Genomic DNA, 13730 nt, shown 5'->3' on the forward strand with positions numbered 1-13730 from the left:
CAAATTTTGCTTTTAATTACAACTAATTACACTTAGGTTTTGTCTTGAAGGCAATCATTTAGTCCCCCTCTGCTTTCACAATCAACATGCATGCAATGTGAACAATTTGAGCATCAGGACCTGAGGATGAAACAAGGACTAAGCTACTGTTCAGCACAGACGAACCACAACTGTGCTACATATGCAAGGAAGATACCAAACCAACCATTTTTCCATTAAAGGCCAAGCAATGGAAAGCTCATACTAAAACTCACTTAATCACCAAGACTGAAAGTCTCCCTCATCTTGCCAGCGTAACTTTTTTTTTTACTGTGTCCAAAATCTACTATTTGAAAGCGGCCACATACACAAGTCCATGGTTTCATAAACTACACTAAAATTTTAATTCTCCCATAAATGCAATTAGCTTACAGGGAGAAAAATGATTAGACAGAAACACTCACCAGCTGCAAAGTTTGAAATTTTCTTAAGGAAAGCCAATCAATAGAGATCAGCCTGGGAACCAAACTTCCCATGTGCATTGAGAGATCACTGTTGAGTCTGCATTTTTATCCCGTGGATAAATGTAAGTCAACACTTTTGAATGTCATAATCCCTCCAATTTATGCATGGTCTACTGGATCTTTTGCTTTTGCATTTAAAACACCATGTTCCTATTACTACTATGATCTAGGAAGCTATCCATGGAAAAGCTTTACACATACAGCCATTTTCTGCAGTGTTGCAATGTGAGCATTATCAACTTTTAAATGTATTTATTTTCAAGCACAGGTGCAGCAAGTGATCTAGCAGCATTGTGCTACTTACTGAGGTTTCACAAGCATCATTTTGACAGCCGGTCTATTGAAGTGTAAACAGAAAGAGAACAGTGAGGTAAAAAAACTAAAGACCAGGAATCCATTTTTAACTGGATTCCATTTCCTTCATGCAGTTGCCTTTACTAAGGGGCAAGCAGTTGACACGCATACTGCTTTCTCTGGAGGACCATTTCTACCATGAGACTATCCCACCTACTTCAAGAGGAGATCCTGCACATTCAGACATGGGGAATCAATTCGTTTTACAAGTACTACAATACAGATATTTGCTAAGAACCCTCTTTCTTACACAGAAGTACTTCTCTACGCTGAGATGACAAGGTCGTTAGCGTGGCTGGACTTAGTCAGGATAGTGATTCTTACGAAAATCATTCAAAATAATTAAAAAACCCAACTCCTAACATTAGTAAACATTTATACATTTTTAAAAAGGTCTTCTTACAGGCGTTTCCTGAACAGCTCTAGCAATATAAAAACAGTAGGAAAGAATCAAGATTAACTCAATCAAGAATTACTCAGTGAAGATTTAATTTAGAAAATCACCATCTGATCAATAATTTTGGTCAACAATAACCAAAGTGATTATTAATCCAAAATTTAAAAATTTAAATATGGTTCCTAATTATTGCAAGTATGTTTTATCCTTAAAGATTTTCCAAATCCTGTCTGCCTTGGATTCCAGTAGAGTTCATACTATGTTATTAGTGCTGGTCACAGATGGTTACAGAAGAATAACCTATATTCTGCTCTACCTCATACACTATCTAACTGAATCTTTCTGATGATGACACATGAAGCAGGACTAACAATCTTGGAGGTATCTCAGTGAGAGGGCAGAATACCGGATATGAACGTCAGGGAAGCAAAATTAACATGGTAATATTGACAAACTGTTAGGGACTCCTTCCTGAACATAAACAGAGTATTATTTAAGAAAACATCAATTCTTGTTACTGCTCAAAAATATTAAATTGGAAATTCTTAAAAATTAATACCCCCAATCATCCTAAGGACAGATATGACAATAAGTGCAGTACATGCATTAGTGGCTTCTCTAATAAAGTAACTCTATCATTTCCTGGCATTCCTCAGGACAAACTCCTCATTTCTAGGGCTACTCTTGTTTTTCATGTCTCAGCTTCTTGTTTTTAAATATTCAGTCCTTTGCTTTGTCAATTCTAGTTGCCAATTTCATACAACATTCAGACTCTGAATTTAAAAAAAAAAAAAAATCTAACAGTAAGTAATACCATAGAGATCTATTGTAGCAGGCTCCTTGGCAGAATTCAGCCCTAGACTCCATGTTTGTATCACAGAGCAGCAAAGGAATTCTATAAAACACATGCCTCCTAACGCATCTTCTCTCTGCTGCTAGCAGCTGGGCAGTACCTGAGGCATCCCAGCACCTAGGTGACCCTTGGCTACCATTGTGATGCATGGTGGCACTTGCAGCCAAACTTTTAAGTCTCAAGTTATACTTCAGGATTGACTACAGAATAAGAGAAGTGAAAAGTAAAGTTACGCTACCCCTGCGTATGCACATACTTGTATCCTCTCCTTTGTATGGTCAGCAGTGGAAGAAAATAGCCTTTAAATTTCCAATTAAATTTTTGTCATCATAAATTTTTTGCCATCATTTTGAGTAATTGCCATGTTCAGAAATAATACCTTTATTTGCTGAAAAATCCCACATCATCATGAATTTTAGCACTTTAATGCTGTACACAGATGTTGACCAGCCTAGCAGACATGCCTATTCAGCCTACTACATTGACAATTCATGAACTAAAATAGCACTTAAAGCTATTAATGATAAATATGACACAGGCACATCTCAAAGTCTGTAGATAACATAGCTATACGATTAGCGACAACATAAACCAGTAAGGATTGAGTTTCAGTCAGTAAACATTTTTAGAGAGTTGTTAATTCGGTTCTGGCACAAAACAATTAAAAAAACAATTTAAATTTAAGATTGACATGGCATCAAAAACTAAATCGGTTAGGTGCACAGGAGATCTCGTTGATGTTCCAGACCACTGTGTCGCATGTGTCTCAGTTATGTATGTGTTGGACACCTGTCAATTCTTGAATTTTGTTTCCCTTGCTTTTTGCAGCTTTGGAATAACAAGTAGTTTTGGTGTTTTACACTTAACTCACCATTGCATAGTTCAGGATTTGTGACTGACACGTGGCAACTGTGAACAACGAGCCAGAGTCAGGTGTTGTCTTGAAATAAGGAGATGGGTAAAAAACCCATCATTAGGAAAAAAAAATGCTTTGATTCTTTGGATTTTATTTTACTGGTTTTGTTACAAATATCCACAAAAATATTTCTGTGCCATGTATAATTCCTATCAAATTCTGTATAGTTCACAAATGGTATTACAACTAGTAAGACTAGTATATATCAGCATTATACTACTGCAAAGGACTATACAATGCCCATTTAATTTATGTCTATGATCACGAGTAGCTGGATATGTAACAATTTTTAAGAATGGATAAAGTAAAGCTCTTTAAAGAAAAGCATAGGCATCTGAAGATGAGGTCCAATTCACAGATCTCTTACGTCAACAACTGTACTCATACTATCCAACTTCAGGCATGTAACTTCAGTACCTGGATCTACTTCCAACCTTTTGAAGCTCTAAGCAAGGCATGAATCCAGCTTAGGTGCTCCAAACAGCCCTTTGCAAGACCTTTTGTTTCTCTACTGAGTATATACAGAGCTTAGGGAGAACAAATGGCTGGCACAGCCAGCTGTAAAGACAATGTGAAGTTGGGCGATGTGAAGTTTCCCTGCGAAGCCTGATTTTCAGAGGTGCCGAGTCATCTTTTGATGCCTAAATATATATCTGTTCTCCCTGAAAAATGTAATTTGAACATCACATTTTTCATTACCACTAATCTTAAAAGGCAGGATCATCATACTTTTATCCTAAATTCTCTTATTTGGATTGAGTTCAAAATACCTGTATTACCACAGTAGCATGAATAACACTTACATTCACAACAGACTCCTTGAATTTGATGTGAAGCCTGTAATTAGAAAGTGCAATGATGGCATCCTCTGCTCGTCCTACATACTCCGTACTCTCACCATGAAGTTCAATGAATGGGACCTTCAAAATGGGAAGAAAAATATTTCAGAAACCATTTACCAAAAATATGTACCTCCTGTAAGCATACGCTCAAGCACACATCATAAAATCAAAATGGAACACTGCGGAGAATTCAGCCTAGCTATTACTGCTAAGAAGGAAAGTCTTGGGTAAGGTTGGTTCAGAGGTTAATTGTAGTCTTTTTTTAAAAGGATTCCTCATTTTCTCTTAATTTGCATGAGTAGCAAGTGTTTGGTAGGGAAAACAATGAATTTTTATGAAAAATCTGAGCAAAATATCCTCACATTTTGGCAAGCAGTCTGACCAACCCCTTGATTTATGCTCTTGCTCCTTACTTAATGGAGAGTGGCATTTCCATAATGTTATTAAATTCATCCTAAAGTAGGCAAAACATAAGATGAATGATCTATGCTATTGGTCCCCAGTATTCACTAAGCAACCAGTCTAAGCTGGTTACCTAAATGCTGCACAGCTGAAGCCAGTTGCTTCGTATTTCCTACTGCAAATATGAAAATGCATGACATGCTGCTGTTTTATGAAGTTAGAAAGCCTGCAGTCATATTACATTGCACATAAAAATTGCAACTGTTTAATTAAAAATGTGACTTAAGCCCAATTTAGCTGAGCTGGGCTAAAAGTGTAAATGCTCAACTTGAAAATAATCTGGTTTTACACCAACTTAGCTTAAATCAATTAAAAATATTTTCTATTAAAATGAAACAAACTACTTCTTCAGTTGATATAAGAGCGTCTACATGGATAAATCATTTGAACTAAATTGATTTCAAAAGGAACACTGGAAAATTAAGAAACAAAAAAATATCCATTTTGTGCAGCATAAGACACTTGGCTTCTCAGTAACAAGAAGTAATGGTAGTATTTAACTGGCTTAGTGTTATTTTTTTAAAAACCAAAGAGTTCTAAACTATGGAATAACACCTAGCACTTGAAGTTACTACACAAGTAATGGCTATATTTTTCAGACACTCTAAGGAATCTCTTGTAATACAATGCACAAGTCCCACCAACAGTACATGAGTATTTAAAAAGAAAATATGTTTCTCCTATTACTGTGCTCAACTGCGAATGAAAATTCTATGAGAGGCCACATAATACATAAGTCAACTAGAGATACTGTGATCTTAACTGGCAAGGAGCAGTGTGGTGATTACCTGAAGGTTCTCATCCTCTCGGATCAGCTGCTTCCTGGGAAAAATCTGATTAGCCTGGATGCATTCAAGGCTGTGCTGAGTCTCTTCATCCTGAGAAACAAAGCGTAACAGTTAACTTCAGCACTGTCACGTGCTGCCTTCTTTACCACATAGCAAGCTATCAATGACCAATGACAAGCTCAAACGGGATGAAGTGTTTAGAGAATTCAGGTATCAGCAACTTACTAAAATTACTGGACTTTCGAAGACAAGCACTCAAACAACTAAATATAATATAACAAATAGGTTTCCTTCCTGCAGCCTGATTAATAAAGTCATAAAAACAAAAAAAGGCTTGTCACAGTATGAGGAAAAAAGCATTAGCCTAGCCTAGTCTAGCACTACACTTAAAATTCAACAACCCCACAGGTAAACTAATTCTCTAACGATTTTCAGATTTTAGCCTATTCTGCTCTGTAACACACCTTACCAACCCCTTTTGCTTACCATGACAGGCCCTGGATAGGAGGAGAAATCCTCGTCTTTACACACAATACTTGGAGGCTCTTCTTCACTTCTTATTAAAATCTAGAAAACCAGAAAAGTGTAACGATGAAGTTAAATTCAGCTTCTTTTGGCAAATAAATACAAATTAACTTTTAAAGACTGAGAATTCAGCTGTTAGAAAACTGCAAGCAAACAGTAATTACAAAAAGATTAAATCCATATAAACTATCTCTCCTGCGAGACAAAATTGTTTCAAAATGTGTCTGGCTCCTTCTGTTCATTCTGAAAAATCATCTTTGAATGTACTGCTGGGAGAATACTCAGCCGAACGCAGCAATTAGACCACTGTTTATATAATTTAAATTAAAACATGTTCATCTTTCTAGATCACCCTGAATTTTCTCCCAATTTACAGATGGTGATTCACAAATACATAGGTTATAAAACCAAAGGGATCATTGTGATCATTTAGTCTGATCTGTTACGTAACACAGGTTGTCGGATCCTCCTGAAGTAATCTTGTTTCAACTATGGCATATAATTAGAATTCACATACAGATAAAATTCCTCATTTTATAGTTATGACTCATTTTCTACATCCATGGATGTATCAAAATATCCATTTTCTTGCACTGACCTTTCCAAGAGCTCTAGATCACAATACACTAGCAACTTGCTCTCTCCACTAACAATCCCCCATTTTTCATCATCTGCAAATTTTCCGGAACTACTAAAGAGCACGTAGTCTTGAAGTTTATGCAATTGACCCTATTAGGAACTTAATGATTGAAGTGAATACAGGAGTTACAATTTGATTTTGAGATTTATTTATATTCAATTTTTTAAATTCAGGTAGGTTCTTCCCTTTTTTAAAAAAAAGGATTCATTCAGGTATTTTACAGGTTTTGCAGTCTACAGCACATAAAAGATACAAACGACATCATATCAGTCGAGTTCAGTCAGTTCTCAGTTCATATGTCACCTTACTTATAAATATATTTCAAATTATCAGTGTTGTGGTTGACAGAAAACCACTTTGAATCCATGAGCTCACAAGCACACCACCACTGCAGGAAGCGCTAACTACATCTTGTATATTGTACAGAATATTTACAAAGGGAAAAGGAGCAGCAGATGCACGTATTCTGAAACTAAAACATCCCACTGTCTAAAAATGATCAGTGAGAAGAAAGCTGTCCACTGTCCCCAAAACCTCTGTTAAATAGGAACATCACAATAAACCAAAAGCCTTTATGTCCCCAGAGTAGGGGAGAAACAGCATCTAAAAACTTGCAAGTTGGTTCAAAATTGCACAGCTTGCAGAAGGACATGTATGTGTATGCGCACGCATATATATACACACACACATAAATAAAAGGAGGAAATTATGAGCAGAATCAAGCTAGAACTGCTACTAATACACTAAATTAATGCAAAAAGTAAATATAAAATCCCAATTTTAAACAAACAAGAAAAACAAAAGCTAGAAGACTTTATAGAAGTCTGAATCTATCAGCTATGGAAACTGATAAGGAAAAATAAAAAAAACAGCACAGAAATTTCCACGCCTGCAAGAACAATGGAGAGTAGGAACATTCTTTTAAGTTATCAGAAACGAAGGAAATCTAGAAATGCCATCCACCAACATCAGATGAAGATAGTATTATTGTTAATATTGGTTTTAAAAAGGCACAATTTAACATTTTTGTTTCAAAAGAGGCAGGAGAAGAAAGATGGTTCATATGTAACCCACACGGTAACTGATGAGAATATTCAAAGAATCACAATGATTAAAGCTAAAAAGGCCACAAATTCATCAGGTTTGATCTTTAATATATCAGAGGCCATAAAATTCCAGCCCTTGCATTCAAAACAAGAGCTTGTGCTTGATTCCAGCATGACTTGCTATTTCACGTACGTTGTGTTTGGGTACACTTATCTTCCAAAACCACGTCTACTCTTGACTTGAAGATACCAAGAAAGGAGGGGTTCAGCAGTTCTCTTAAATGCATCTGGTTTCAGCGTCTAACCTTTAGTTCTCACTATGTTTTTCAGATTACACGATGCATCATCCTCCTTGATCTACAAGTTTTAAAAAATGAGCCTCCTGCTCAATCAAATTTAAAATGATGGCTGGCTCAGCAACAGGCTTATTTGTCCAATCAACCCCTGTCTTACAGCTCATCCATCAAAAAAGGCACAGACTGGATTAACTTTGTAGTGTATCCTGATATAACGAAGACTAATGATTCAAGAGATGATGGGTTTAAAAACTGCAAGGTTTACACAAATCTCCTTCTCCATCCTTAAAATAATGATAAGCTTACACATTCAGCTATCAGGTCTACAGCCAGCCAGAAGAGTGATGAAGAGTTAAGGCATATTTATATGAACATTTTTGAGAAGGACCTCTCAGTTACAATTTCTGCAGGCTGCTGGCACAACTGCCTTCTGCAACCAACTACCTCTTCACCAGCACCGATTCTGCTCTTCCAGAATAGCAGCCACTGTTAAAGTCGCTAAGACCAAACATTTCCAGATAATTCATCTAGACAATTCACATACAACCCGAACAAAGCTTTAAACATTAATAGTAAAGCCTTCTAAATATAAAAAATACCTTTCAGAAAATTCCTTCAATTTCAAGCACAATTATCAAAGAAACACTGACCTAATTAAAAAGATGAGCTTTATTACAAGTCTGAAGTATGCTTAGTATTGCTGATGGAAAGTTTTAATATATTAGGTACTGTGCTGCAACAAAATTGTTCTTTTATACTTGATTGGATATATTTATTTTTAAAGTTTACTACATAACCATCTACATATTAATAAAAACAGTATTAGCTCAGAAAATTAGGTCTTTTAAAATTTCTTACAGCAGTGCTCCTCAAATCCAGCATAAACCATCAGCAGAGACTATCCAAATTACTGTAGAACAAGTTTCTTACTCTAACTGCTGCATTCAGCTGCAAAATAGCCTCTATTATAATACCGTGGCTTTTTACATGAATGTGAGAATCTTCCTTTTTAAGGTGAATTTTGGGAAAGCTGTGTGAAAAAATATGGTGGTTTCGGGTTTAATCAGGATTACCAGATATAAACTGTGATGTTGCCAAGATAAATGGTACAAGAACTTATAAGACTGGTTCTAAAACAAATTGTTTGCATGCTCACACTGCTTCTAGGTATTAGTGAAACACTTCAACTTAACTGCCACAACACAAAATTACTTCTAAAAATTGCTGGCAAAAATAGCAAGAAACATTGAATTGTTAGAATGAAGTTCACTGATCTGATGGACACTGAATATTCCAAAAGAAATAATTCGTTTCCCATCACATCAACAAGTTGATCCCACTCCCTTCATGATCTCATGATCCCTGATTTGAGCACAAGGGAAAGGAAATACACCACTGGGACCAGGGACAGGGACCACGCACTATTCTCAGTAGCAGCCCATACTGAGATTGTGCGAATTAACTCTGAAACCACACTTTCAATCTCAATTTCTTTCTGTACCAAAGCTTTCTAATCCATTTCCATCCGCTCGTTCAGCAAACCCTTCCAGGTTAGTCATGTGACTAGAAAAAGGATCACAGTGCTTGTGTGACACCTAATACAGGGATTTCTGACCCTCACTTAAAGAACTCTGCCTTAGCGATGAGAACGAGGACATTCTTCATATTGTGAACCCCAGCGAGCCACTCCACTGAATTTTACCGATGATCATTAACACACCATGCTACTTTGAAGGACAGCTTGACACAAAGTGAGACTAGCACAAACTGGCTGAAGAAATCTGTTCTCAAGTTGACCCATACCATCTTTTTTGGTTAACAGCAGAAGGGAATCAGAATTCTCATTGTGTTTAACTGCAGCTGGCAAATAATCAGCTCTTCCATGACAGTAAAAACCACTTCCCAGAAATTAAATGGAAATGTTCAAATACAGCTTAGATAATAACTGACCAAGAAAACATCTTCATAAAAAGCACCCTCAAATTCAGGCTCCCACTTGTACATAGGATCCCATATAAATAGTGTAGTGAATAGATAGCTTGTAAATGCTGTAGTGAAACTTGTTTTTATTGTTAGAAATAACTTTTCTTTTTGTCAGGACTGAGGCCAAAAAAGCTTATGTTATCAATTTACTGTGGTGCCCTTTCAACTGTAGTTTCATGTCTATTAAATTACACCAAAAAGAAGTTAGTTTGTTAATTCTCCATCCTTACGTTCTGCTTGAAAGGATAAATGATTAGTAAAGGTTGTAACCTCAGACTCTGTTCAGCCAGTATGGGAACATCTTAATTACCTTTCATTTCAGATGTGCCTTCTGGTCTAAATTATGTACATAATTAAGACTAGCAATAACCATCTGTTTGCCAGTGAGTCTAAACAAAAAAAGATTATATAAATAAAGGATCATTTAAATTCACATTTATTTAAATGTAGTTGGACTTACAGCAAGGAAAAAGAAAAACGGGGGGGGGGAGAAAGAAGGAAGTACCCAAGTGTTTCACCTTCTTTCCCTGCCTTCTCTGTCCAGATCCTGAATTCCATTTATTTTAGTATCAAAATCAGATTGAGTTGACCCTCAGTCTCAAAACATAGCTATTTACATGCTGTGTCACAGTTGCCCTGTAGAAGTTTTAGATGGGAATCCAAAGGTTTTGACAAAGAAGCATTAGAATATTTGAACATGAAATATTCAAGAATGTGATCTGGCTTTAGCAAAAGATGCTTCTGTTACAAAGTGAAAACACTTCTTCCCCTTTCACAGGTGGAAGGAAATTATTCTGAGATAAGGGTAAACACTTAGTTTCCCACGTTTCAATCCCTGACAGCAAGGTTTCCCCTCCTTCCTGGCACCGCATGTAGAAGTAACGAAATAGCTTTCAAAAGTATTTACTGGCGAAGCTGCTAACAATATGGACATTTACACATTACTCAGGAATAGGAACAGGATAGACAAAGAATCATGTTTGAAGATTGTGTATAACTAAGAATCAGAAGTCTTTTTTAATAATTACAGGTTGCAAATGCCAGCTCAGTAAAATATTGATTTTTGTCTAACATCTTGGAAAATGCTTTATTTAATTAAGAGAGTAATCAACGATAACCGTAGAATCCACCTTCAACAGGTAGCTCGTCTTACCAAAATAATACAATTAGCTTACCAAAGAATGAGAGATAATAAAACAGTCCTCTTTGTCCCAGAAAGTTTCAAACGATACTCTTCCGATACTTCACATTGGCAACTGTAAATAAAAAGACAGTACTTTAAAACATGAGCCTTCAATTGAAAAAAACCACTTCTTAAATAGCTAGCAACTTATACAAGAAACTCAACTGTTACATTAGTCTTAATTAAAGAGGAAAAGTAAAAAGTGTAACTACTACGTAAGTCATAACTACTGAGATCTTACTATGCCCGAAGAGGGAATTCAACGATTGGATTCTGACAGGTATACATCCGCTGGTTAAGGCCTCTTTTCTGGTAAAGAATAGTTCAGAAATGGTGACCACAAAGCAATTAATTTTTTTTTAAACTTCTTTGGTACACAGAAGTGAAAAAAAATTACTTAGCAATACAAGCTCCAGGAGAGCTCTCTTATAGAAGATGCAAGTGTTTTTGTACTGATCTTCAAAAGTGTGTTTTAATTTTACGCTAAATATAGTTTTTTTCACCCCCCAAGTAACCTAAATACTGGTTATTGCCTAAGTACTTTTGGGCAAAGCTGCAAAAAAGCCAAGGTGAACAGCAATGCTCATATGATGCCATTCCTCCCAAGCCCTACCTTTTTGACTTTCCAAGTGCTGTACAATTATTTCCTAAAAAATAAATTTAAGTATTCTGTCACAAATATATATTTGTCAAAAAAAATTTTACAGATAAAATATCTGATTTGCCTCATTCTTATGTAGTGACTTCAGTAGGTATCCACAGATGTCTTCTACAGCATCCATCCAAACGACTGCTCCAACAGCTTGAGTCACGTGGGACACTAAGTTCTATACTAAAATACCCAAAACCTAAAATTAAAGTTCCAGACTAAAACCGACCATTCCTAAAGCATGCAAGTAGTCAAACTGATGGAACACCACTCCCTTGTATCCAGTGTACCAGAAGATTTGCTCTTCACAATAATGCGGAAGCTATCCCAATAGCATACTGCATGTGTATGTGCCTGGAAAGTCTAACTTACATAAATACACAATCCTGCTGCTAGAAATAGTTTGCTTGTACTCTGATGTGTCACAACTAGTGATAATTTTCACATTCTGGTCCATTAAAAAAAAAAAATCTCTATTTTGTCTATTTTCACTATTTTAGACATGTAGATGAGGCACATAGGGACATGGTTTAGTAGGCATGGTGGTGTTGAGTTGATGGTTGGACTCGATCTTAGAGGTCTTTTCCAACCTTAATGATTCTATGATTCTATTATGTCCTTTAGTTTATGGCTTATAACAGGAAAAAAATAAAAAATACTTTCAGTACACAAAAAAGGATTGTAATTTTAGGACTGACGTAGTAGAAAGATAGTTTAAAAATTACAAACTTAGACACATTAAGTAAATGATATCCTAACATTTCACACGGTGGATACACTCTAGGGGAATCTCATACGTATCCACACTCAGCTATTCTTTAAAAAAACCTGTGACATGAAGATGCTCTGCTTTAACAGAAAACACCCTACGAATGATCACAGCTGTTAAAAACCTCAGCTAATCATGAATTATAATTTTATAAAAGTTTCTAAAACCAACATTTGGTTACCTGCAACAAAGGTCAACTTTTTTTTTAAAAAAATACCTCTCAACCAACAAGCCAAATGCCAATTCCAATAGCTTTATGGGTTGATAATTAAATACGGCACACGAAGCAGAAAGGACACAGTTTTACTTTGAGATACCAGCTTGATCATGCAACAAGTTCAACTTTACAGCCACTTGGTTGTACAAAGTCACCTTTGACGGGAATACTTAGCAAGTTTATTAAACAAAAAAAAAAAAGCTATGAAAGCAGACTACACAACCCTAGAACGACACTTCAGAGACAGTTTTCTGGCCACGTCCTTGCTTTTAAAAAGGCAAGATACACATTTAGGGTAGCAGAAGGTAGACTTATTTTGTGTGTTTTGGGTCCAAGAGAAAAAAACCTTCACAAAATCTGCAACAAGCTTTTTATTGAATTTAACGAGGTTTGGAAGAAGCCACTGAATCTCAAGAGTTTTGTAGAGAAATTTAAAAACAAGAGAAAAATGTTCCAATATAAGCATTAATAATTCCGCTTCATTCCTGCCAGTATTCAGAAAACACTTCACGACATGCTCATCAGCATTCCTCTTGCAAGGCTGCTAGTCACAGATAAGCACCTCAAATGTTATCACTTCCTAAGTCAACAACTTGTGCCAAAATAAAAAAAAGCTGACTGTAAGAAGAAACATCGTTATGAATTCTACTACCATCTCAAAAACACTAATTACTTAAGGGAGGAGCAATCCCAAGTACTGATGTATAACTGTTTAATTAATACAGCTAAGCACATCTAAGTTTGCTGCCCCTGAGGAGGGTGATACAGCCTCCCCCACCGTGTGCTCCCACCATTCCCTTTGCATTGATCTACAAAGAACAGATCCAGAACCATTAGGAAAGCAAAGGGTAGAAGATGGAAAAGGGAACAGGACCGTTTCTTTCAGTAAATCCTACAGTCAAACATGTCTAGTAAAGGAATTGGCTTTGCACCATCTCTCCTATTAGGCTGTCACATTCTCATAGCTGGTTTGGTTTACTTTTTTATTTAAGCACAGTGCTGAAGGACACATTAACATTGCCCAATTTTAAACATGTAAGAAGCCATTCTGCTATTGGGCTCCAGTACTTAAGGTGATGTGAACAAGAACACTTAAACTAAGCTTTTGCTTTGAACCGTCTTCTTAGGATCCTTCGCTGTTGACTATTTTGGGAACTTGGGCATTAGGTGAACTAACAGACCTGTGTGAGCTAGCACATAGGCCTTGTCTCCATTGTTTTTTCTTGGAAGATGCTATGGAGAAGTAGCATATGTCAACCATACTGCAACAGTGAAACACAAATAATATAATTGTGGGGGAAAATTCA

General features: G+C 36.2%; 1 protein-coding gene across 9 annotated transcripts in view; it reads right to left on the bottom strand.

The window, feature by feature from the left end:
- Positions 1-13730, bottom strand: part of MTMR3 (myotubularin related protein 3) — an 87307-nt gene that overhangs the window by 43093 nt on the left and 30484 nt on the right. For 3 of the 9 annotated variants that reach the window (XM_075167172.1, XM_075167174.1, XM_075167173.1), the window contains 4 exons: positions 10781-10861; positions 5602-5682; positions 5116-5205; positions 3827-3943 (listed from right to left, as the gene is read on the bottom strand). In XM_075167172.1, coding sequence (XP_075023273.1) covers positions 3827-3943; positions 5116-5205; positions 5602-5604 — 210 coding nt within the window. In that variant the 5' untranslated portion in view covers positions 5605-5682; positions 10781-10861. Of the gene's footprint in view, positions 1-2207; positions 2262-3826; positions 3944-5115; positions 5206-5601; positions 5683-9915; positions 9990-10780; positions 10862-13730 lie in introns of those variants that run through there. The other 6 variants (XM_075167177.1, XM_075167171.1, XM_075167175.1 and 3 more) reach the window with 4 other exon arrangements.

This window comes from Calonectris borealis, chromosome 18 (genome assembly GCF_964195595.1).
Source record: "Calonectris borealis chromosome 18, bCalBor7.hap1.2, whole genome shotgun sequence".
NCBI classification, from domain to species: domain Eukaryota; kingdom Metazoa; phylum Chordata; class Aves; order Procellariiformes; family Procellariidae; genus Calonectris; species Calonectris borealis.